The sequence below is a fragment of the Daldinia caldariorum genome (genome assembly GCF_022478825.1).
Source record: "Daldinia caldariorum strain CBS 122874 unplaced genomic scaffold F4812scaffold_14, whole genome shotgun sequence".
Lineage (NCBI taxonomy): Eukaryota > Fungi > Ascomycota > Sordariomycetes > Xylariales > Hypoxylaceae > Daldinia > Daldinia caldariorum.
In genome coordinates, this window is record NW_025953050.1 from 553,018 (window position 1) to 577,784 (window position 24,767).

At 46.5% G+C, this 24,767-nt stretch overlaps 7 protein-coding genes across 7 annotated transcripts; 4 read left to right on the forward strand and 3 right to left on the reverse strand.

Moving 5' to 3' along the window:
* Nucleotides 1–327: 327 nt before the first annotated feature.
* F4812DRAFT_466166 (uncharacterized protein) lies at nt 328–2,278 on the reverse strand (the record flags this gene model as incomplete). The annotated part of the gene is made up of 4 exons (XM_047938525.1): nt 1,347–2,278; nt 1,193–1,276; nt 986–1,138; nt 328–926 (listed from the first exon to the last, which is right to left on the reverse strand). Exons 1-4 carry the CDS (start codon nt 1,717–1,719, stop codon nt 328–330), a joined length of 1,209 nt encoding a protein of 402 aa, XP_047788038.1. The 5' UTR covers nt 1,720–2,278.
* Nucleotides 2,279–7,122: 4,844 nt separating this feature from the next.
* F4812DRAFT_109578 (uncharacterized protein) lies at nt 7,123–7,908 on the forward strand. The gene has a single exon (XM_047929328.1). The coding sequence runs from the start codon at nt 7,270–7,272 to the stop codon at nt 7,699–7,701; it is 432 nt and encodes a 143-aa protein (XP_047788039.1). The 5' UTR covers nt 7,123–7,269; the 3' UTR covers nt 7,702–7,908.
* Nucleotides 7,909–8,504: 596 nt separating this feature from the next.
* F4812DRAFT_109588 (60S ribosomal protein L33) lies at nt 8,505–9,876 on the reverse strand. Its single transcript, XM_047929329.1, has 5 exons — nt 9,316–9,876; nt 9,149–9,158; nt 8,874–8,969; nt 8,718–8,818; nt 8,505–8,653 (listed from the first exon to the last, which is right to left on the reverse strand). Exons 1-5 carry the CDS (start codon nt 9,338–9,340, stop codon nt 8,556–8,558), a joined length of 330 nt encoding a protein of 109 aa, XP_047788040.1. The 5' UTR covers nt 9,341–9,876; the 3' UTR covers nt 8,505–8,555.
* A 1,638-nt stretch (nt 9,877–11,514) lies between these two features.
* On the forward strand, nt 11,515–14,751 carry F4812DRAFT_437327 (glucose-6-phosphate 1-dehydrogenase). Its single transcript, XM_047934914.1, has 6 exons — nt 11,515–12,081; nt 12,291–12,363; nt 12,435–12,455; nt 12,520–12,864; nt 12,932–13,871; nt 13,939–14,751. Exons 1-6 carry the CDS (start codon nt 12,065–12,067, stop codon nt 14,052–14,054), a joined length of 1,512 nt encoding a protein of 503 aa, XP_047788041.1. The 5' UTR covers nt 11,515–12,064; the 3' UTR covers nt 14,055–14,751.
* A 999-nt stretch (nt 14,752–15,750) lies between these two features.
* Nucleotides 15,751–21,021, forward strand: F4812DRAFT_109947 (P-loop containing nucleoside triphosphate hydrolase protein). The gene is made up of 10 exons (XM_047929330.1): nt 15,751–16,055; nt 16,147–16,224; nt 16,295–16,322; nt 16,391–16,478; nt 16,532–16,586; nt 16,640–18,542; nt 18,600–18,778; nt 18,851–19,020; nt 19,093–19,520; nt 19,653–21,021. The coding sequence occupies exons 1-10, from the start codon at nt 15,870–15,872 to the stop codon at nt 20,657–20,659; spliced, it is 4,122 nt and encodes a 1,373-aa protein (XP_047788042.1). The 5' UTR covers nt 15,751–15,869; the 3' UTR covers nt 20,660–21,021.
* Nucleotides 21,022–21,995: 974 nt separating this feature from the next.
* On the reverse strand, nt 21,996–22,809 carry F4812DRAFT_466171 (uncharacterized protein; the record flags this gene model as incomplete). Its single annotated transcript, XM_047938526.1, has 3 exons — nt 22,507–22,809; nt 22,280–22,398; nt 21,996–22,203 (listed from the first exon to the last, which is right to left on the reverse strand). Exons 1-3 carry the CDS (start codon nt 22,624–22,626, stop codon nt 21,996–21,998), a joined length of 447 nt encoding a protein of 148 aa, XP_047788043.1. The 5' UTR covers nt 22,627–22,809.
* A 259-nt stretch (nt 22,810–23,068) lies between these two features.
* Nucleotides 23,069–24,755, forward strand: F4812DRAFT_437332 (uncharacterized protein). The gene is made up of 3 exons (XM_047934915.1): nt 23,069–23,177; nt 23,236–24,373; nt 24,438–24,755. The coding sequence occupies exons 1-3, from the start codon at nt 23,155–23,157 to the stop codon at nt 24,459–24,461; spliced, it is 1,185 nt and encodes a 394-aa protein (XP_047788044.1). The 5' UTR covers nt 23,069–23,154; the 3' UTR covers nt 24,462–24,755.
* The last annotated feature ends 12 nt before the right edge of the window (nt 24,756–24,767 follow it).

Genomic DNA, 24,767 nt, shown 5'->3' on the forward strand with positions numbered 1-24,767 from the left:
TTCTGATGCTACCTTAGTCGTCGTATTTCGCCGCGTCCACGAATGCCATGTGTCAATTATGAAACATCATACGAAATAATGCATGTCGCGAAATTCATCTTTATGGATATCGCCTTCAAACCCTGGTATCGAAGTCTTTCCATGACTTCTGGTCCATTAATGATCGTAAAAATTGTATCATCCGAATCGAAACCCTATCGGGGTGTAAAACATAGAAAATAACTATGGGAATGCCGAATGTCGTAGAGACAGGGGTATCTTAAAGAGGTTTAAAGACGTGCGAATGGTGAAATCGCACAAACAATATCGACTCGTTCGTTAATAGGCCTAGGATTTACTAAATCGCTTAAACCAACTCTTTCGCTTCTCCGCCTTCGTTTGGTCGTCTGAGTACCCGTTAGGTGCTGCAGTTTTTGATGGTTTCCTTAATATTCCGTTCTCTTTACGAGGAACTGGTTGCGCTGCTCCCGGACCACCACCAAGCCCGAGGCTGGGAGTTTGCGTCGCCTGACCAAAGCTGATACCATAATCGTTAATTGGTTCCTGTCGTTTCGGTGGCGAGCGGCGATCAATTGAGCTATTATCACTGCTAGTGGGATCAGTCTGATACCCTGCTGGCTCTCCTAAACTTCCGCTGCCGGAACCGGACGCAACTGTCTCGTATGAACGATGATTATTCGGCATGGGGTAGACGTTCCTATCGGGTACCCCCCGATGGTTTGAATATGGATCAGGCTGCATTCTCGAATACCTATTCCTCGGGCCCGGGTTGCCATAGCCGTATGCACCACCCTCGACCGCTTCGTGATAGCTATCTCGGTGATTCATCACCGCTTGTCTAGAATCATACATCGTACTCTCTGGTCGGAAACCGGAATTCGGCCGGCCGCCGTAGTAGCTATCTTGAGGGAAACGCGGGCCATTGTCTAAAGGTGACTTATGTGAGATTATGTATATAATTGAATGAAGATTGAGAAATACTTACTTCCGTTGTAGCTGCCTCGCCTGCTCCAATTCGCCACTGACGCGGTGTCTGACTGACGACTATATGCACCGTCAATGGCAGCCTCAAAAGCCCGAATTGTATCGAGAGGGCGTTCTAGCCGACTTCGAGTAGGATTCGATCTGTCAGGATCGGCTTTCGTAGCGGTTAGCATAGGAACCAATGCATACATAGGCATGCTATACTAACTAATTAGGTTGCCGTAAATATCCTTGTGCTGAAAAGAGCGCAGGGAAGCAGCATGAACGCCCCCTTTTGCTTGCGCTTCCATAGCTATATCGTCACGTCAGCATGAGCCATTAGGTATCTGGATAAGGAGTTCATGCAAGACAAAACGACGAACCTGGTTCTAATTCAGTCATGGCTAATGTGGGATCGGTTTTGCCGTGAAGTCGTTTGGCTTCTTTTTCGGCGCTGGTCTCATGAAGGTTGGACTTATTATGAGAGTTCGAACTCCTATGAGATTTTTCGGACCGAAAACTAAACGCTCGCGACTTTGGTCGGACCCGCTCTGGTTTCTGCGGCTCGGAAGGCTGTGCCGGTAGCGCTGACTGTTGCCGCTGTTGCTGTCTTTGCTGCTGCTGCTGCTGCTGCTGCTGTTGCTGATAGTAGTAATGAGGAGGAACGGGAGCTTGTTGTTGGTAAGATTCGTCGCGGTATTGCCCCTGCTGCTGCGGCGTGGGCAGAGGATGATGGTTGTAGCTCGTAGACGCCATTGTCTCAGACGTGCAAAGGCCAAATATTTTATCACTCTTGATCCCTGGAAATGATTGTCCTGTGGTGGAGATGGGTAGCTAGAAACGATGGACAAGTGGATCGGCGCTCGATTGTGATATGCAAGGAAGCGATCGTGGGAGAGCGCAATGTTGTAAATTCGATGGTCCTTTTTCTTATCGCAGATGGCGCGAGTGGGTATAGGAAGGTTCGGGAATAGAAAATTATGGGTTGCTGTTGTAGGTATGCGCACTAATTCCTTTTCTTCCTCTTTTCTTAGCGACGATAAGAGAGAGCAGCGACCCTTGCAAGCTCAAGGGACGGTTAACTTTGTGCGGGTCTGCCCGGGTATCTGTCAGTCAAAGACTTAGATGTTCAAAGACTTATTTCAACACTGTGCCAGGAAAAAGTGAAAGCGGCTTGATATCAGTATATCTGAAAAAGACAACCAGGGGGCCGGAATGGCGTATTTGGTCTCGTTTTTCGTCTTATCAGAAAATATTGAATGCAGGACACGCATCTACGCTATGTATGGCGTTGTTTAAATGGCAGTGCGTGGTGTTGTGCAACGTTCCGCACCGACTAGGTAAAATAAAGTCGTGGTATGCAGGATCAGACGGTTTGTTGCTATTTTTCTTCTAGGCGGGTTGGCGGGTTGCTAGCTCTTAACGTTAACGGGTTTAGGTGGTGGAATAAGGTAGGTTGGTAGGTGGTGGGATGTCAGGATGGGATGGTCCGGGATGGTCCAATAGATGGTGGATCAGGTGTACCTCTCTACCTCCTCTAAACCGTACTTCCGAAGCTTATTAGTCGTCTCAGAATGGGCCAAATACAAGGAAATGTGGTTTCGCGTGGCTGGGATACAAAAATCCAGAACAAGGGTGATAAAGGCGTTTCTGGGCGGTGCCAGCGATTACGTTGCCTCGCCAGACGCCTGTATCTTTTTGTTTTTTGCCCAATGAAATAAAATCGGAACCTGACCGAACAAACCACTACGTATCGACGTATCGACGTATCAACTCCGGCGCCTTGGCAATTTCTTTGTGCGGGCTGGTATGTACCGTATAATTGAGAGTATTCAAACGGCCAGGCGTGGTATGTAACCGAATTTAACTGAATCTCCCAATGGCACGACGGCGTCACTAAAATCGATGACGGGTCGAATAATAAGTTGATTGGTTGGTTGGTTTGATCTATTGGACGATTTCAACGAATTGATTTGAATTGAATTTTATAGACTGGGTATTTTGAACAGAGTTTTTTTTTTTTTTTTTTAGCATCCGTTACACCCGTTGTAGAATTCCAAACGAGTTGGATTAGACTGACGGTTAGATCCTTCAAGGTGTAAAGACTATTTCTCTTCTCACGTAGCTTACAAGGGCAGTTGAGATTGACAATGAGGATTTGGTGACGTCAACTTGCGATTTCCCGCTCTCAATTAATATTGAGATGCTCGGTTGTTTCAGAAACGATCGGTGAAGGTAGGGATTTGCTCTGTCCTGGCGCCGGTTCTGCGGCCAGGAGCTGAAAAAGAAAATCGAATAGTGGATCGAGGTATTGTTGTCAAGTCGTCAAGCTGTAACAATTGACGTTTACGAAGTTGACTTTGTTCAACTTTGTCTAGTTTCGTAACTCTGCGAGCTTCGAGTAAGGTAGATCGCCGATTGGGTAATTGGGATATGGTAGGTTAGAGAGGTGTGTATTCATTCATATAAACATTAGGTAGATATACTAGAGTACTTCGCATGACATGTAATGACTTGGAAAGTGAGTGAGTCGATATATGTGTAAAGCGAGTGTAATAGAGAGAAAACACATTTAATAGATTACCATACGCACAACGAGCGAAGGGCGTAATGTCTGAACGTGTGGTAAAAGAAAGAAGAAAAAAAAGAGAAAAAAAAACGCATTTGCAAATTGAAGCGGAACGGGGAAAGGATCACATTAAACAACCGATCTCCCGTCGTCCCAGTCTCACGGAATCTTCCAATGTCTGATGTCTTTCTCGATATGAGTCTTGGAAGAGGCAAAGATGCTTGTCAGCTTTTGGGTGGTCTGACAAGGGTAGGCGGATGTTGTTTCGTAATTCGCTTTCCCCAATTTCCATTTCAGGTGTCGGGTATGTTTAATGGTACGTACCAGTACGTACCTCGTACATAGCACATTTCGAACTTGGACAAGGGTAGGATAAGTTCAATGTAAGTTAGCATAGGCTATCGATAGCAAACTGGGCAGGGTTCATGGCTGGGCAGATATCATCACTTCTTAAATCTTGGTTTTTATTATCTTATTCACACGTAGAAAGTACTTAAAGATTTCATCATCTACCTCATAAGATCTACCTCGCCTTGCAATATAAAACTCTAGTCAGGGATCTCTTTTATGTTATTCGACGTGTTCGAGTGGGATATGGTTTTTTTCCCTCTCGTCATAGCAATCTTCGAGTTGCAGGTGCTTAATTAAGTGCAGATACGGTTTTTACCGCAGTGACGCTACCGGAATAGAAAATGCAACTTATCTGTATCGACACTAGAAGCCAACACATTAACGCTAAAAAGAGCTTGCAGCAAAGAGCTCGTGGCAGAAAGCTTCCGTTTTTTCAAGCATTGGAAATCTTACTTACTACCTAGGTACTTACCAGCTTACCTACCTGGCAGCTAGGCTACAGGTTAGGTAATTGCAGGCACCAATGCTTCTAGCCCTGCCGTGATCGATCGATCCTTAGCTGTCCTTTGCCTAAAAGCGGAGGTGGAGAAATGCTGGCACTGCCCCCATCGCGTCGTCACCATAGGGAATACGAATTATGTACGATTCATTCCACCCTCGTATAAACGACTATGAGAGTTTGTCCTTACATGTCGATTTTTTTTCTTCTAGAAAACCGAGGCTCCCGAAATTATACCATTGCGTTGTGTAATCCAAGCTAATACTTTTTAGAATACCCTTTTCTGTTAAATTTTTTTTTCGCCCAACCATCGCCTGGGCCATGGTCCTTTTAAAAAATCCAAGCATTTAACGGGTGCCTAAACCGTTTTATTTCCGCAAAAAATCAAAATGGTTGACAGATTTATCAAAAAGGCAGGTTAGCTACCGTTAAGACGAACTTGAGAAAAAGACCAGGGTTATATTTTTCGCATTCGGGTATCAGAGAAGGCGACGCCGATTACCTGTCTGTTACCTTATTTCATGTTCTATTGTTTTCCCTTATCCTATCCGAGAAGAAAAGAGACAAAGCAAACCCGCAGCTCTGGCGAGATTCGGCCTAGACTACCACACAGGATTACGAATGAACACCATCAATAGCTCATCATCGTTCCTGAACAAGTTGGGATATCTTCCACCGCCACGCAGAGATCAGCACAGGGCTCAAAAAAAAACACATTGCATGCTGCAGTAGGTACACATCGCCAAGATGCAACCTATGGGAATACGCCGCCAGTATTTATTGACTTGTTCCCAAAGCTTGGTCATATTAATCTGTGCCTGAGGGGGAGCCCTTTGAAATGTCAAGCCTGGAGCCACTTGTAAAGTCGTATCGATGTGATTCGTGACACGGTAACGAATGGTCTAGTCCCCCTGATAGGTGTTGGCGGGATTGAATTGGAACCAAGCCCAAAAGGGTGCAGCTATTCTCCCTTCATACTACATACATGCACCGAGGTAACATAATGCATCCGTCTCTCCCGAACATGGAATCTTCTTGATTGATTTTCTACCCAGGAATTTCTGCCAGACGGACTCGACTCCTAATCATCCTAGCTAATCTCATGCATAGCGGGAAACAGAATACGATCGGGCCCGCATTCAACGTACGCAGGCGCTGGCTCACAGAAGATTGAGACAACGGCATTTACTCAAGCGCCTACGTTTTCTGGACACGCAGGTCATGTTTTCAAGCTGGTATAGAAATAAGTTCGTGTCGAGAGGATTTCAACATGCAGGTCTTTCTCAGCGAGTCCTGATTAGAAGAACCATCTCATCTGCAGCCTAGCCTGCTCAGTTTGGAAACACTGCATACCAATTGAGGAAGTCCTGATGGTGTATCGACCGCGCGGCAAACCCCCAATGCAACTTTGCACTCGCATCTGGTACACACCCACATATATCGGCTTATCCTCACAGACATTGCAGATCGTGTTGAGAGAAGAACGCCCATAATGTAAGACAACAGAAGAAAAACTTGCTCCAGTTATCCGAAGCCACAGACGTATTATATTCTTATATCACTTCTAGACTGAAAGTATTGCAACCCCCCGCCACCCGCAAAGATTTTTTTTTCCAGGCAACAGATGCACCTGAGCAATAGCCTACTTTATTTCCCCCTCGTGAATTGATCATAAGGGGCCATTAACGTTCGGTAGGTGTAGTTGAATCTTGCAGATGCGAAGGCTGTGTCGACCCCTTACGCGGCGGCTACCTAAGCGATAAGAAAAAGCTACAATACCATGCACGCGGTACTCGTCCTACGTGATTGGATGCTGTGATCTCGTGGAACGAATACCGGCCGTTTTATATTGGCTACCACCAACCAATATTCATCCCAAATTTCGACTACGCATTAGGTATTGGATCACGAGCCATGCATGTGTTTTTTTATTACCTCGTTATTTGATTGATAACGGGCATCTCGGAACCACGAGGTTTGAATCTGTATTAACCTGCTGTATAACACGGCTATCTATAGAAGAACGGAATCTCCTGGCGTAATATGGTAAAGATAATACGACACTCGGAGCTCCGAAGCGAACACATTCTTTTTCTCCTCTGGTGGGGAAAGATAGATAATTGTCGGCATGAATACTTCTAGATTAGAGGTTTGGAATTAAGAAAATCGCCATAGCAATTAGAACCTAAGAGAGCTGAATATTGCGTATGCCTTAGACGACTTCACGTCTGAAAAGTCGGCCAGCCAATCTTATATAATATCGCATGTCATACCTTCGAGCGGAATACAAGCATGAAGGGATTATATCCCGAGCTATTTATGAAATATGGTAATACCAGCGGACGAAATCAGCTACAAGAAGCTTGTCTCCAAGCCAGAACGGTATGATTCATTTAAAGGAAACCAGGTACCTAGTGTCTTACGAAACATAAACACCTCCTTCAGCCCGTATAACGATACACCATCACTTTGCCTACTCTTACTTAACCCAGCCCTACCTATCTCATCAGAGCAAGATAAGGCTTTGTTAACGCAAAACCCAGAACCGCAGAACATCACCACGCGTTCCCGGGATGGTAATGTCGGGAACTAGAAAAAAAGAAAAGGAAAAAACTTAGCCAGAACCATCTGTAGCTCTCTCCTACGGGTGTCTATATACCCCATGTACACACCCACACATACCCCTTAAATGTCAGGTAGATACCCAATATATAAGATCAGATAGGGGACGGCGCGGGCGTTCCACTTACCTTACCTACCTCGCCTTGCCTGCCTTGCCTATCTAACGTACACCGAAGAGCGTCATATCCAGCCTACCTAGATACCTAGCAGCTAACTTAGCTAATCTAGGCACCTTACCTTACCTAGGTACCTCCTATATAGATATATGGTACATCACCTATTAATAAACTCCGGGCCCGCGGGTGCGGGTGCCTGCCTGCCTACGTTATGCATGCAGCATGGATATATATATCATGAACGCCCGCCCCCGTCCCCCCCCTTTTTTTTTAATTTTTTTTTTTTTTTTTTTTTTTTTTACCGTCCTCGTTCTGCCCACGCCCGCTGCAGGTATCCAGCCGTAGTTACCTGCCTGGGTGTGCCGTTTCTCTCCCCGCTTGCTTTGCTTTACCTGCTTTGTAGGTACCTAAGTCTACCTAGTTTTCTTGCTTTGCCTCCTTTACCTACTTCCTTACTTCATCTGCTTTACCTAGGTACCTTACTTTACTTTACCTACTTACTTAATCCCACTCACTCCCCTTTTCGTCTACGAGATTTTAAGAAACTTCGCCCCATATACCATTTTTGTTCTAATAGGTAGTACGTCAACTTAGATTTGGTAAATTTGGCCGGTCCGGGGAAGATCGGATGACTTTGTGTGTCTCTAAAAACGCGGTCGCATCTGTGCCAAGCTCTCTTGTCCTAGAGAGGCTACGAGGCCTTCTCTTCTTAGAACGTACTTGAGCCTCATGTGCGTAGATGTATAACGTATATAACCTGCGACTTATGGCATATCACCCGTCTCGTGGTCTCCGTAGCCACTGAGCTGGTGTCTTCCCGCCTATGGCAGGCTTCTTGTAGTCTTAATATAATCTTGATGTCCTTGCGCAAGCGTATAAGTCGATATTACCTGGATATAGTAAGTCATACATAAGAAAGACATAATAATAGGCCCACACACTGTTTCCCTTTCGTAGATTCCATAACCTTTTGGTTCGTTACGTTTCCCTGACAATGGTTTTTCTCGTGGAAGTATTGTATGAAGTAACGCATGTATTAGCTATGCCACTGATATTTGACAATCTGATCCATTTCCGTGAGTTCAATGTTCGATTACCGCCCCCATATGCTGAATCATTCTCGATACATCGTCGGTTTGATCGCAATAACCTAGGGGAGGAAAAAAAAAAGTTCAAAGACCTTTATCCATCCATCCTCTGTCGCGTTTTTTTCCCGTGTCCGGGGGGAAAATCGAATATCATGTTCTCGTTCAAAAAAGGAAACCGATGCCAAATCAGCAATTCACAGACGAGACTCCATGCAGCTTGTTTGCAGGAATTCTTTCTTTTTTAATTGTTGATGCTAGACGCAAGGCTGGAGCCTGATACCTTGCCTAACCCAGATGCAGCCAATCATGAGAACCGTCCACACTACCAACTCCGGCCCTTACCCATCTTATATCGACGAAGGGTAGAGCATGATACGAACTGAAGCACCGAAAGACTTGGAGGGGAGGGGGTTAGCGAACTTCGCTCGGACAACGCCGGAGTTGCCTAGATACAGCCGTCAGCAAAAGATATCTTCTCGGAACATTTAATATAGGTGGAAAGGACATACCGTGAGGTCGGGTGACCTTGCCCCAGATCACGCGGATCTTGGTTCCTCGGATCTCCTTCTGGCCCTTGTAGACGTACGCGACCTTCTTTCCTAGGTAGAAGCTGCGCCAAATGTTAGATATGAATTGGACCTAGCACTAACGGTTCTTGAACCTACTTGGCGGCCTGGGCGTCATCAACACCCTCGATCTTGATCAAGCTCGTCTTGGGGTGGGTGTTGTGTCGGCTACGTTGGTAGCTTAGGTGACGACCCCTAAAGTAGAAAAAAAATCGCAGTCAGTCTTCGGTTCATACATATTTGCTTTGCGTGCGCGCTTGAAAGACTGTCGTCGTGAATTCATATGAAGAAAGTGGTCGGCATTTCGGAGGAAAGATTCGGTCGTTCTCGCGAAGAAAGTGATTCGAGGAAAATTGATTTTGTGGGTTACTCACTTGACGTATACTAATTGACAATATTGTTAGTACGCGTTTTTAATAATTGAATTGCTCCTTAGGAGATCATGGTGATCAAGTCGTGCAGCGCGAAAAAGAATTGCTTTACGCGACGGCGATACCGGATCGACCCGTGGAGATATTATATTCTTCGAGGTTTAACTTACATCTGTGACCTGCTTCAGAAGGCATCTTGACTGAGTTTTTTCCACGGCTCTCAGAAATCCGAAATGGTACTGGAATCCGGGAGAAGTCTTTCGCAGAAAGAAGACCTTTGTACGCTGGGCGAGTTTCTGTCGGCGAATTGTTGTGATGACCAAATCTCAAGGTGGGTTAGGCTTGACGATGGAGGTTGATTGATGGGAGGTGGGATTGGTGCGAAAGGGCTAAGCGAAGCCCTGTTGCAATCACAGAAAAAACAATTTTTTGACTTTAGTGTGGTGGCTGGAGAATTTGATCTGAGGCACATGTACATATGTACCCTAGCTTACTTTCACTATGAGGTATGTACTTTCACTTATCACTGGCCACCTGTGGCTTGAATATAGACCCCCACGTAGATTCAATCTGCTCAACACGCTCAACACAACTTCTTGCCTCTATCTTAATGAAGTCATAACACCGAAGAAACACCTCAAGACGCGTAAATGAAAACGAAAGGCTTTAATAAAATTATTGACAAACAAACACCCCAAAAAATCTAAAAAAGGATCGCCATAAACATAATTCGAACTTGAAAAGGTAAATAATACTAAAACCTCTCCTGGCTATAGCCTCGTGCTCTCGGATCGGAGTTAAACGGTATCACTGCATACCGTAGATAGGTATTATCTCCATTTAATTCCACAAGATCACAATCCTTAATTCTTAGAGTCTTACGCCGGACGCTCTACTGGTTCGACGCCCCGAGTAACAGGTAGAGAGCGCCCTATAGATGGCTGGTTTACTTTAGATACCTACCTAGGTACAACATCGCATACAACTACCCAACTTTACTCCTATAGCGTACAAGAGTGTACACATGCAGTTTGGCCATTTGTGCCACTTGAATTGGAGCAAGCAACCATTGAGTCAAAGTATTGGCAAACACTAATCCAACATCCTTTTCATTCCATGTCAGCCGTACCTTAGGTACCTACCTAACTATGAATCCTCTGTGGCTGTCAACATGCAAGCATTGGTGTACCTGGTGGTTGGTTTAGACACATATCCCATATCCAAATCCCGAGAGACGAAACTACCTCTCTTGGGGGTGAATTTGCATTTATTACAGTAAACCAATCACACCGTCAGACCGTCAAGGTTATGTCGCAGCCTCCCGCGTGATACAGCAGGTACTACACGCCCCTTTCCGCCTCATTACTAGTCTATCAATAATCCCTCACGCATTCGATTGCCAAGTAGGTGTGGCCGGCTGCAAGAGGCTCACTGCACTACCATCCCGTTGCAACCTTTTTTATATAAGGTATATATATGTATATTAAGCTTGGTGATTTCATCTCTGCATTTTGTTGCTGGTAGCCTACTACCTGTTGGAACTGGGAAATAATTACCTAGAAACAAGAATTGTGCCTTAGGGATTGTAGACTGAAATATCTGCCGGGCAGCACAGCGGAGAGCCGCCGAATGCTGAGTGAGGAAGAGAGGTTTACACAAGTCGATAGATCCTACGGGATGCAACAAGAGGCGCTCGCACGCCCCGCGGCCGCAGGACCCTTCCGTCGAGTCTTACATATTAATGTTACCCCGCGGCCGACGCAGCAATTGACCTCTTCTCCACCAATCGACCAGCTCAGCCGATCCCTAGGTAAGGATCTAAGGTGACAACCACCTAGGTAAGAGAGGTAAGCTTTCAAGGGATAGTTTTCAGATAGCTTCAGGTAAGATGACCAAGCCTACCTAACATAATGCTCAAGGAATGAGAAAGTAAGACCCTACTATGTATCTCTCCTCGGTTCCCACCCACCCTACTTTAATAATCCATTATTACTACGGTCGATTTAAGCCGTTCTCGGACATATTCCAGCCCACAGCAAATGGCTATTGGTCAGCAATGGTTGAATGGTTGAGTGATCAAGATAGGTACCGCGGATGCTATTATAAGCAAGTAATACATACGTCAACAACAGCTTCTACTTTCGAACGTACGCGTCTCCGCTTACTCGCGAAGCTTATTAAACACAACGTAGTTGTATTCTAATTAACTAGACCTATAAGTGATTTTTTTATGCGAATATATAAAGTAAGTAATAAGTATCTAAATGAAGAAAATGAGAGATGCTGCCTGTATGATTTTCCAACAGGGTGTGTTGAATTAAAAAAAGAGAAATAAAAGCAACAACTTAAAAGTAAAAATGGTGATAAGGTGAGGTAGTAATAGGTACATCGTCATCCCAAAAGGAGTTTAGAAGTACGGGTGTTATACCTAACCATTTCCAAGGTTCCAAGACTAACTGCCTTAGGTACCTAGGTACTTATTATGTATTCTACCTAAAGGTTAATCAACTTTGCACCTGCTCAAGCTCTCTGCTACATAGGTTTTAATACCGCTCCGATGACATACCCTCTTCTAAAGGACCAACCCACTCTTTAGCCAACGCTTGAAGCTACTAAGAAGTACCTAGGCCACACCCTAGAGACCTAATATCGGCCTTAACAGACATTTACCGCCTGCGACCGACAGCTGTTTCGCCCGTTCCGCCCGGTCAACCCAAGACATTTACTTCCTTCAACACCTTGATTCCCTCTTGCCTTTCTATTTGGCCCTTCCCCCAATTTTCACGACATCCTTTTTTTCCCTTTCCCTTTTCCAACCCACCTAAAATACACCTCTTCTTCTCCCTAGGTATCGTTCCTTGTCAATAGTCATTTCCCTCTCTACCATCACCATCTTGCCCTAACGGCAAACTACTCGCAATGCAAGCTCCAGTAAGGTAAGCTCGCGAATACCCCGCCCCTGCCCCGCCAATTCTATCATCAAATCTATGTGTAGGAGAGCCTCATCTATTGCGCTCGTGAAAGCTTCTAATGCCTGCCTATAACTTTGTCTCTTGCTCAAAATGGATGAAGATACCTGATTTCATGCATAATAAATTATTGTTTTCTTTCATGTATAGGTCGCTAATAATTCCCTTTTCGGTAGTGGTGTGGAGCTGAAGGACAACACGGTCATCGTGGTTCTCGGCGCATCCGGAGATCTTGCAAAGAAGAAGACGGTACGTATATAATAAAAATAAACACCTATTTTTTCACACTTTAAGCTCCCCAGCTAATCGAATTATTATAGTTCCCTGCCCTCTTCGGCCTTGTGAGTATTTACATGAAATCCGATGTGCCCGGCGTGGAGGGATGAGAGCTAACGTAGACGGAAGTACCGCAACCAATTCCTCCCCAGAGATGTCAAGATCGTCGGATATGCGCGAACGAAGATGGACCACGAGGAATACCTCAAGCGAATCAAGTCATACATCAAGACCCCTACCAAGGACTTAGAGAAGCAATTGGCAGAGTTCTGTGAGCACTGCAGCTATGTGTCTGGCCAATATGACCAGGACGAGCCCTTCTTGAAACTCAACGCTCACCTCGAGAAGCTAGAGGATGGCCGACGCGAAACGCATCGTCTCTTCTACATGGCCTTACCCCCTAGCGTATTCACCATCGTCTCCCAACACTTGAAGCGATGTTGCTACCCTAGCAAGGGTATTGCGCGAGTTATCGTAAGAGCATTCATTCTCTTCAATGGAGCATAATCGAGTCGCCTTTCTAATTTTATCATGTCATTAGATCGAGAAGCCCTTCGGAAAGGATCTTGCTAGCTCCCGTGAGCTACAAAGATCGTTGGAGCCTGACTGGAAGGAGGAGGAGATATTCCGCATTGACCACTACCTCGGAAAGGAGATGGTGAAGAACATTCTAATTCTCCGATTTGGTAACGAATTCTTCGGTGCTACCTGGAACCGACACCACATAGACAACGTTCAGATCACGTTCAAGGAGCCTTTCGGTACGGAGGGCCGTGGTGGATATTTCGACGAGTTTGGAATCATCCGAGACGTTATGCAAAACCATCTGCTCCAGGTCTTGACGCTGCTAGCTATGGAGCGACCCATCTCCTTCTCGGCGGAGGATATTCGTGATGAGAAGGTCCGTGTGTTGCGAGGTATTCCTGCTATCGAGCCAAAGAACGTCATTATCGGCCAGTACGGAAGGTCCCTAGACGGCACCAAGCCTGCTTACAAGGAGGATGACACTGTCCCCAAGGACTCACGATGCCCAACTTTCTGCGCCTTGGTTGCTTACATCAAGAATGAGAGATGGGACGGCGTCCCGTTCATTATGAAGGCGGGCAAGGCTTTGAACGAGCAGAAGACGGAGATTCGAATTCAGTTCAAGGACGTTACTAGCGGTATCTTCAAGGACATCCCTCGAAACGAGCTCGTGATGCGAATCCAGCCGAACGAGAGTGTCTACATTAAGATGAACTCGAAGCTTCCTGGATTGAGCATGCAGACGGTCGTGACAGAACTCGACTTGACCTACCGACGACGATTCTCGGACCTAAAGATCCCCGAGGCGTACGAATCGCTAATTTTGGACGCGCTCAAGGGTGACCACTCCAACTTTGTCAGAGACGATGAGCTTGACGCCAGCTGGAGAATCTTCACTCCTCTACTGCACTACCTAGATGACAACCAGGAGATTGTCCCGATGGAGTATCCCTATGGTGAGTTAACAATTTGAGGCCCTTCTTGTAATATTTAATATTGAGCAAGTACTAACCTACGTGACAGGCTCGCGAGGACCGGCAGTCCTTGACGACTTCACATCGTCCTACGGATACAAGTTTAGCGACGCCACGGGTTACCAGTGGCCGACGACATCGGCCGCGCCCCCTAACAAGTTGTAAGTAACTATCGGCATGGCGTTTCAGCGATCGACTTTCAGGCAGTCGTTTAGACTTGCATATATAGAGCGAGCAACCCACTGATATCTTCCCCCGATAGTTAACTTTGGTCTCGCACTGGCATTACCCGCCGCGTGCTTCTGCGTTGACTAGACTACCGACAAGGGGCGCGTGAGAAAATGTCGGGCCTTTGGGGGCGGGCATTGGGACGAAAAAATAAAGAACATTTCGATCTTCTCTTTCAACGTGGGATCTTCGGATAGGGGGCGCGCGGGACTACTAATAAATAAGGGTCTGCCACCGATATTTCCATAGAAAGAAAATGCTATGCTTTGATTTAAACAGCTTTTGTTTTTTTATTTTTTTCGGCTTGCAATTGGGTCGTGTTATATGTTAGTAAAATCAAGACAAGGCTCAGAGCCTTACGAATATTTCGCGGGTTACTTGAGGTAGTAGTAGTTATGCCCATCCCATGTAAGACGGGACTGTTCATCTTTTTTAACGAACGGATTGAGACGGGATATGGTGGTGGAGATGTGCCAAGGTACCATCCATTGACTGACTACCTAACATAATATACCTGTATATATGTCGGCAGGCTGTAGTGCTAACAAACGGTCATTGAGTCATAATATTCTTCACTTGATTATAAAAGATCGAGATATACTATTGTAGGAATAGCGAAAAAGAGTTCAACCAATCGCACTTAGAGACGCGAGATGGACATTAGGTAGTTTGGACTTGGCAGTACTTCGTAATTTTACCTTGTAAACTCATTACGTGTATCGGCTGCCTCCCTGCTAGAGGTAGGTTAGGTATTTACATAGAGGTGTTCGTAGGTTGCATTAGGGTAATGAATAAGGCTGTCATTAAGTTCCATTATTGAGTTTTACTGGGTATAGGTACTGAGTATCTGTAGTAATTCGGAAAATTCCCACAATACAATATCAAACCGCCCATTCAACAAATCTATCATCTTCAAATTTGACGTTTCTTTTTTTATAAAGAGCTTGTTCTAACTAATACGCGTACCTAATGCATCGAAACTTGGCAGGATATATCGACCCCCACTAACTCGCTTACCTTACCTTGGCTCACTTCCCCGGGTTATACGCCGTATTTTATAAACGGTTTTTTTTGTTCTCTAAAAGCCAACTGCTATTGGTCTAGACTTCGGCTAGATCTTGATTGATTGATTCCCTGCCTACCTGGCACCTAACCTTACCAGGGCCTTCGCTTATTAGCGTAACGTGTGGTCTCTTCCCCTGGGGTAAAAGGGGGTGTAAGGCACATGGATGGAAGAACGATAGAAAGACTTCGGATAACTATACGAATGGTGCATGGTATAGTTACTCCTTTTTTGATTCGACACAAGCTCCCATCAAAAGCGGGCTTACCTACTTTGCCTCCCCCCTCCCCTTCTTCTACCCTTCTCCACCCTTGCCTTTTGCCGTGCGTTTTTTTACATAAATCTGGCCAAGGTCGGTCGCGGGCTCGGAATTCAGCCGCGTGTTATAAGGCAAATGGAAGCCTAGTGTTATTATTAGTTGCCTGTTTCATCTCACATTGGGCCCATTAACCATGATCCCTGCTGGCGACGACCCATTATCCCATCGCTTCTAGGCTTACCGTATTTCGCATAGTTGCTATATTGTATACTACATGGTTTTTTCTATCAAAAAAAGGGCGTAGGCAGCGTTCTTTCCTTTCCTTCATAAATAGGTATCTAACGACCAGGCCGTGTATACGCAAGGTCAGATAGTGAGCGAGTGAATTGTATTACTCGCTATATCTATAGTAGACTTCGAACGTTTCGCCATGGGGACCGAAGCCACAGGCCCGAAGGGGGCGGCGACTCCAAACTCGGCCGTTCTTGACGAGAAGATGATGACGGCGCCGCCAACTGCGCCGTCTACCGAGGACGCGACCGCCACGGAAGAAGAGAAAGCGCGGCGCGATGCGAAGTTGCGGCCGGAGAGGGAGGCTACTTTTAGCGATTATACGGTTCGTGGTTTCACTACATATCATATCCTCCGATATGTCTTGTCTAGGTACCTGCCTATATATGGAACTTGAGTTGCTGACGCCAATGTAGAGGATTTTCTCATACGCAACCTTCTGGGATTTCGTCCTCATGGCTGCTGCTGCTGTGGCAGCCGCGGGATCAGGTGTCGTACGTATAAATCATCTCCCCATATATATACTAATCCCTCAGGTCGACTAATGGGTTGTCTGAATTGTAGACCCTTCCGTTGATGAACGTGGTGTTCGGTAAGATCTCTTTCCTACCAAGAAAGACAGAGGTCGAAATTGGCTGTAGATACTTATTGCTTGAATAGGTGCACTTGTTGGCGACTTCAATGGCTACTTTCTTCCAGTTCCTACGAAGACGGAGGCTGAATTCCGGGCCTCTCTTAACAGAAATGCGTAGGTCTATAATTCGACAATGTACACGGATGGGTTCGCTGACACTATACAAGGCTTTATATCTTTATTCTATTTATCGGCAGACTGGTCCTTATATACGTTAGCAAGGTACTATCGCATCTATAACTTCAAAAACTTAGAATATCTACTCATGGCTATAGTTTGCCTACCGGCTAATTGGTATCCGCATGTCTGCAGCCATCAGACTCGATTATCTTCGATGTCTGTTCAGCCAGACGATCCACGTCCTTGACTCGATGCCCTCTGGCGCGGCCGCGGGGACGATCACGACTACGGCGAACACTCTGCAACTTGGTATTTCTGAAAAACTTGGAGTCTTCGTGGAATATGTCGTCATGATCATAGCCGCCACGACCATCGCATTCGTCTACAACTGGTCTCTCGCTCTAGTTACTTGCTCCGTCCTTCTCTTTATCCTTATCGTTGTGGGCATTATCGTTCCTTTCTACCTCAAGGCGACGACCAAAGTCACCAAGGCGGAGACGAAATCCTCTTCGATCGCGAGCGAGGCCTTCTCAGCTATCCGCATGGTAGTCGCGTGCGGTGCCGAATCCCAGATTGCTAAGCGCTTCGCCGTTTGGGCCCAGGAGGCGCAGAAACATGGCCAGAGAATATCTCCCCTCATAGGCACGCAAATGGGCTTGGTTTTCTTCGCATTCAACTCCGCGTTCGGGCTTGCGTTCTGGTACGGATCTAGGTCTTTTGTCGAAGGCCGGCTCGATAACGTGGGTACCATTGTCGTCGTGCTTATGTCGGTCATGATGATGGGCATGTCCATCGAACGAATCTCGACGCCGCTTATGGCGATAGGTAAGGCTACGGTTGCTGCTTGTGAATTTTTCACTGTCATAGATGCTCCTCGCCCGAATACGGGCGAGCTTAAGGAGCCCGACGTCTCAGCGACCAACGACATTATCTTCAAGGACGTAGATTTTGCGTACCCGAGCCGACCGCATGTCAAGGTCTTAGATCAGCTCAATCTCAAGATCGAGGCCGGAAAGCTGACGGCTATTGTTGGACCTTCGGGTTCTGGTAAAAGTACTATAGTCGGGCTGATCGAGAGATGGTATACCTTACATGATCAACACATCATCGCGAAGGCCATTGAAAAGGACCCAGCAAAGGAGGCAGCGAAAAAGAAGAAGGCCAAGGGAAATGAGAACCAAGAAGAAGCTGAGGACGAGACCCTCCCTGCCGAAGTTGAAGATGCCGGTCCGCCCGTGGAGTTGAAGGGATCGATATCCACATGCGATTACGAGTTAAAGGAAATCAACCTGAAATGGTGGCGGTCTCAGATTGGGCTTGTGCAACAAGAGCCATTCCTATTCAACGACACCATCTACAAGAATGTCGCGTATGGCTTAATCGGTTCGGAATTACAGGATGAGCCTGAAGAGCGGAAACGGGAGCTTGTTAAAGAGGCTTGCAAAGAGGCTTTTGCCGACGAGTTCATCGACCGACTTCCTGATGGATACGAGACTATGGTCGGCGAAAGCGGCACGAAGCTATCGGGCGGCCAGCGCCAGAGGATATGTATTGCGCGTGCGGTCATTAAACGGCCCAAGATCCTCATTCTCGACGAAGCCACATCCGCGATCGATGTCCGAGGCGAACGTATCGTGCAGGCAGCGTTAGACAAAGTATCGCAAGGCCGAACCACCATTACCATCGCCCATCGACTCTCGACGATCAAGAAGGCCGACACGATTGTAGTTTTGCAAAAGGGAAAGGTTGTCGAGCGGGGTACTCACGAATCCCTTCTGGAGAACGAAAGCGGTGTTTATTACGGTCTTGTACACGCCCAACAACTTTCTCTAGGACAACAGGACGATGATGAAGATTCCGAGGGCCCGGAGGAAGAGGACTTAGGTACGATACTCAGCCGCGAAAAGAGCGCTGCCTTCTCGGAAACCGCGGATGCGCCCAAGGCAACTCCGTGGGAATCAAAGGGGTTATTTGGAAGCTTTGGACGACTACTTTACGAACAGCGATCTCGTTTCCCCTTATACGCACTCACAGTCGTGGCGGCTATGTGCACGGCTAGTAAGTTGAACAATTGAAGCTCGTTGGAAAGGTGTAGGCTTACATATGTGACACCAGCATCGACTCCTTTACAAGCGTGGCTATTCGGCAAAGTCGTCGTCGTCTTTGCTTACATGGACGACATACCGAAGTTCACGTCGGAAGCCAACTTCTGGTCCTTAATGTTGTTGATCCTCGGTATAGGCACAGGCGTAGCATTCTTCGTCCTCTCGTTTGTGTCGAATCACGTTGCCCATGTATGTATCCATCTCACCGCTGCACTGAAAAAAAAAACAGCAATAGTCCGTATGCTAAACTTGTGGACGCAGCATATCTCTTCTACATACCGACAGCAGTATTTCGAAAGCATCTTGTATCAGAAAACATCGTTCTTTGACGAGGAACAGAATTCAACAGGTTCGCTTACGGCGCGAGTCGGGAGCGACCCGAAACAGCTAGAGGAACTTCTGGGGTTGAATATGGCTATGGTCTATAATTCGTAAGAAAGCTCTCATTCACTTGGACTTTGCATTTGTTCTATTGTCTTGCTTTGCTCATAGGAACTATATAGATTCTTCACCGTCATCGGTTGCTTAGCTATATCCTTTGCCTTTGGCTGGAAGCTCGCCATCGTGGCTACGTGCGTCACGATGCCTATCGGGCTCGCGGCCGGATATCTTCGCCTCAAATACGAGATGGGCTTCGAGCGCATGTACGCGGAGGTCTTCGCCGAGTCGTCCACGTTTGCCGCCGAGGCTATCTCGGCCTTCCGAACCGTCTCCTCTCTCACCCTCGAGGACACCATCGGCGATCGCTACGAGAGGCTGCTTAACCACCATGTCGTCAAGGCTTACAAGAAGGCAAGATTCGCAACGCTGGTATCCGCCTTCTCGGAGAGTGTCGGGTTGGGTTGCCAGGCTCTTATCTTTTGGTATGGAGGCACTCTCCTAGCCTCCAGGGAGTATAATACCTTGGACTTTTTGGTTTGTTTCATGGCCGGTAAGTGAGGGTTGATTTTATCTTCTCGATCTTTTATGTCTCCAGGAAGGGAATACGGATCTCGAATACATCTGATAAACCTCCAAATTACTTGTGAGAAAAGAGCATTACTAACTACTGTTCCTAAACCAGTTATCCAAGGGGCCGAGTCAGCCGGTCAAGGTTTCGGCTTCGGACCTAACGCCGCGCAAGCCGCAGCAGCCGCCAACCGCATTCTAAGCCTGAGGGAAACGCGCAACAAAGACCTCGGCAGCGGCAGCAAGGGCGTCGGGATCCCCGACACGGAAGGCGGGATCAAGATCGAGCTCAAGGACGCGCATTTCAAGTACCCGACGCGGAACGTCTCGGTGTTCAAGGGCCTCAACATCACGATCGAGAAGGGCCAGTTCGCGGCGCTAGTCGGGGCCTCCGGGTGCGGCAAGACGAGCATCATCTCCCTGCTCGAGCGCTTCTACGACCTCCAGCGCGGCCAGATCCTGGCCAACGGCGTCGACATCGCCCGGGTTAACGTGTACGACTACCGCCGGCACCTGTCGCTCGTGGCGCAGGAGCCGACGCTGTTCCAGGGCACGCTGCGGGACAACATCCTGCTGGGGGCGGACGTCGCGGGCGCGAGCGACGCGGAGCTGCACGCGGCGTGCCGCGACGCGAGCATCCACGAGTTCATCATGTCGCTCCCCGAGGGGTACAACACGGAGGTCGGGAGCCGCGGGGTGTCGCTGTCGGGGGGCCAGAAGCAGCGGGTGGCGATCGCGCGGGCGCTTGTCCGGAAGCCCGACGTGCTGCTGCTCGACGAGGCGACGAGCAGCCTGGACTCGGAGAGCGAGAAGCTGGTGCAGGGCGCGTTCGAGAGGGCGGCCCAGGGCCGCACGATGGTCGTCGTCGCGCACCGGCTGGCCACGGTGCAGAACGCCGACGTCATTTTCGTCCTGGGCGAGGGGAAAGTGCTGGAGAAGGGCTCGCATGGCGAGCTGTTGAAGAAGAGGGGCGTGTATTGGAATATGGTGAGTTTATTTTCCTTAGCCTTTCTTACTCTACTTACTCTACCCCCTCCTCCCCCTTTATTTAACCCCCGATCTATGCGGATGATGAGAGAAATATTTTTTACTAATAATCTTTTTTTTTTTCCCGCGGTTTAGTGCCAGAGCCAAGCTCTCGATAGATGAAAGAAGAACGAAGAAAGAAGAAAGAAGAAATAATACGCTAAGGACGATGAGGACGGAGATGAGGATGAGTATATATAATGGATAATATATAATAGGCATATATGTTGGAAATACATTGGTAGGTACCTAATATAAGGTATACTAGATATGCTAGATCATGAGTATCGGGAAGAAAAGGAACAGAAAATAACCTGCTATGTACATAGAAATACCCATTCAACTCTGGCCCTTTTGGATTTATAGGTAGAGTCAACTCAGCACGATCATCATACTACGCGATAAAGATTTTGGATATTCGCTATGAATGTTCCCTTTGGTAGAGCCATAGATACTCGTATTCTGCTCACTACTAAGAGTTTCCTTCTCAACTACCCTTCTCTTATCTAGGTACCTAGATAAGTCCAAAGGGATGGGAAGGATAAAGATGTAAGTTCGTCAGGTCTTTTCTCCATCTTCTCGTACGTACCTAACCTCTAGGTAGCCTAAGACTTAAGCACCTCACCCAGGCAAACAAGACATTCCTCCCAACCAAGCCCACACTCCCAGAGAAAAAATCCGGCAGTGCGTGGTTGGCATTCCCGCAGACGTAACCGACCTAGACAGATAAGTCATCGCAGCAAACAGTCTGCCAGCCGACCCCGCAACATAGGCCCTCTGGCCTGGGTGACAGGAGGCTAGAGAAAACGGACGAGGGGAGTAGGATAATTAATCTCCATGTCCCACGATGCAGTTTTTCGAGTGGTGCTGGGTTCAATCCCAGTTCCGTGCTTTTTTTTTTATCCTTCTTTTCTTGTCCTTTTGTATGGAGTCTTGCCAACAACTACTTTTCAACCATTTATTTACCTTTCCCCACCATCTTGCCTCAAATTGACTTGCCCAGCACTGCGGCTCTCTAGAATCATTCGCCGTTGTGATAGATGCCTATGCGAACTAGTATATCTACCTCCTTTGCCACGTTAGGTAGTTCCGCTTCTTTTAAACTGTGAGGTAGCCAAAATTGGATAACATCTTTTTCGCAATATTTACCTAGAGTGCTAATACTGATATTCGATATAGAAGAATGAGCCCTTGGGGATCCTTATGTCTACTACATAATGAGATCCAGCGAAAATAAATAATTCATAGGTATATTAAGCTTAGGTAGCTACTTGCAGATGTAGTCAAATTACTATATCTGCCCTCGTTCCCCAGTCGCATACACAGCGAAAAGGGTATTTAAATCCTCGATTCATCAAGCTGACTTTCGTGAGAAACTAGATATAGGTGCTTATGGATTGTCAAACTAATGATGTACATTGTGCGATGACACCTAGTTGGTGGGTTGGCTGGGGTTAGCAAGTCTTGCTGATTGGGTGGCAGCTTCTTTGCGGCCGACATATACCGCATTGATCAACATAGCCATGTGGGCGCAGTCTTCTCGGAGAGCGTCGATCCGAGTACTGATCTTTTCCTCGATAGCTGTCCGTTTCTCGAGCGCTGCTATCAGTCGCTGGAGTCGCTGCTGGCTATAGGCGGTCCTGAAGGCATGCGTGTTAGTAGTAGTTGTGGATGAGTATACGCATAGGTGACAAGAAGGGGAACGAATGAGCTTACCTTTTCTGTGTTTCATCATGGTAGTGCTTTTTGATCTTGTTCTTTATGCCGGACAATTTGTTCGTAGAATCCTTGTCAATGCCTTTCTGAATATCCATCCGCTTTGACTTCCACTTGTCCTGTAGGGATTGGCGGCGGAGGTCAGCATATAGTTTTTAGCGGTAGTCCAGATTCAAAAATGGAAGGAATGATAATAAATCACTCGAGTAAGATGTAAGTAGGCGTACAATGCTTTCCATAGCCTGAGTTATATTTGGGCTTGGTTTATAGGTGAAGTTGATGTTTACCTCAACATCGGAGGCCGAATCGACTTCGGTTGGAGTGGGCTCTTTGTGACGAGATGCCATGGCTAAATGAGGGTTCTAATATCACTGATATCACTGAGATATATTATAGATTGGATTTTATTCAGATATATAAGAACAGGTGCTTGCGATGTTGGTTCACTAAATTTCCGTCTTTTTCAAATTGATATGGAAAGTAGAAGTATTGTAAAAGATGAGAGTCGCTTAAGTGGAATTTTACACAAGTTACCTAGGTACATGTAGATAATTGATTACGAACTACAGATAGAATTCCAGGTCATTGGGAAACAGGAGCCATTACATGTTGATTGACACATCGTACCTACCTGCTCTCTTCATGCATACCTTCCATTAGCATGTGGTTATGTGGTCCAAATACCCCTATTCTTACATAATCATAAACCACCACTAGCGTTGAAAGCTTATCCGAAAAACTGCCGCTTATCAGATTTTATCAGCCAAAAAATAATTGAAAGTCAGACCCCACTGAAGTTTGGCCGTTTCAATTGCCTTGTACTTTGTTTGACTTTGCGATCGCGACGAAGTTTGATCTAAGTCACGATAGTCATAATGGGTCTTGCAGGCCCTAGGAAGTACGCAGACCTTTACTCGCTATGTAACCCAAATACATGCTAATAAGTATGACTATAGTCGGCGAAAGCTCCAGCACGATCCAAACAATACGAAATGGAGCCGTGACGAGACGACCTTCGGCCAGAAAATCCTGCGAGCGCAAGGTTGGGAGCCGGGAAAATTCCTGGGAGCACAAAACTCGGCGCATTCTCACCTACATACAGCTGCAAGCGCCGCCCCAATCAATGTCCTTCTCAAAGACGATACCCTGGGTCTAGGAGCGAAGCCTAAACACAAGCAGAACACCGAATGCACCGGCCTCGACGTCTTTAAGGATCTCCTCGGTAGACTGAACGGGAAGTCCGAAGAGTCAATCGAAAAGGAAAGAAAGATCAAGTCGGAGATCAAGACTTGCTTGTACGTAGAGAGAAAGTATGGTTCCATGAGGTTTGTCAGTGGAGGACTCTTGGTTGGAGACCAGATGGAGGGATTGACCAGCACAACCACCAAAACTGAAACTACCGAAAAGGATATCAAAGAAGAGGATATCAAGAATGAAGATATCAAGGAGGAACCTGTCAGCTCATCGGAAGACGTTCCTGATCTCCCTGCGAAGAAGCAGAAGAAGGAAAAGAAATCCAAGAAAAGGAAAGCAGAAGACGTTGAATCTGCAGATGAACCCGACGCAACTCCCGAAAAGAAGCGAAAGAAGAAATCAAAGGATAATATCCCGCAAGACGACTCAACCGACAGCGTAGAAGCTGAAAGCTCCAGCAAGAAGAAGAAATCTAAGAAGTCCAAACGAAAAGACACGGAAGAATCGGATACACTCGAGTCGGAGAGAAAGAAGAGCAAAAAATCAAAGAAGAGTGCTGAGCGCGAAGTTGAAGGCGACAGTGCGCCGACCCCATCAGAAGAGGCCCAAGTGGAAAAGTCTAAATCGAAGAAGGAAAAGAAAGAGAAGAAAGAGAAGCACAAGAAGAAGGATAAAAAGCGAAAATCATCATCAGATACGTCGAATTCGTCAACAGATGCATCTACTTCGGCGGACACTTCAACTCCTGCGTCAGGGCCTACCTCTCAGACAAGTGGTGTGTCGACGCCTAATGGAACAGGCACTTCAACTCCTCAAGCTTTTTCTATACGGAATTATTCTCGATCGCGCCATATCGCATCGAAACGGATGGCCATAGCCGATTTGCAGGCAATGAACCAAGTGAGTACCTACCTAATTTATTTAGGAAGTTGTTTTGTATTGATAAATGCTGATTATTATATAGATTTTTATGGTGAAACCGGTTTGATAGATAAAGTTAAGCGATTGATTAATCGTAACTAGTGTTGTTGGTTGCATAAGAGCGTCTGGGCCATGATACCCATAAATATATGATTCAATACGCCTCGATTTATAGGTATAGAAGAGATGAATAATACTTAAATAAGCCTCAGTCAGAGATAATAGTTGCACAACTAAGTCATAATAGCGTGAACCCCTAAAGAAAAAAGATTACCTACCTTAGGTACCTACCTAGGTAGGTACTCGACTAGATTAGCATCATCTTACACTAGGGCTTACTTTCTAATGAAGATTTTAGTTAAAAGACGGAAGG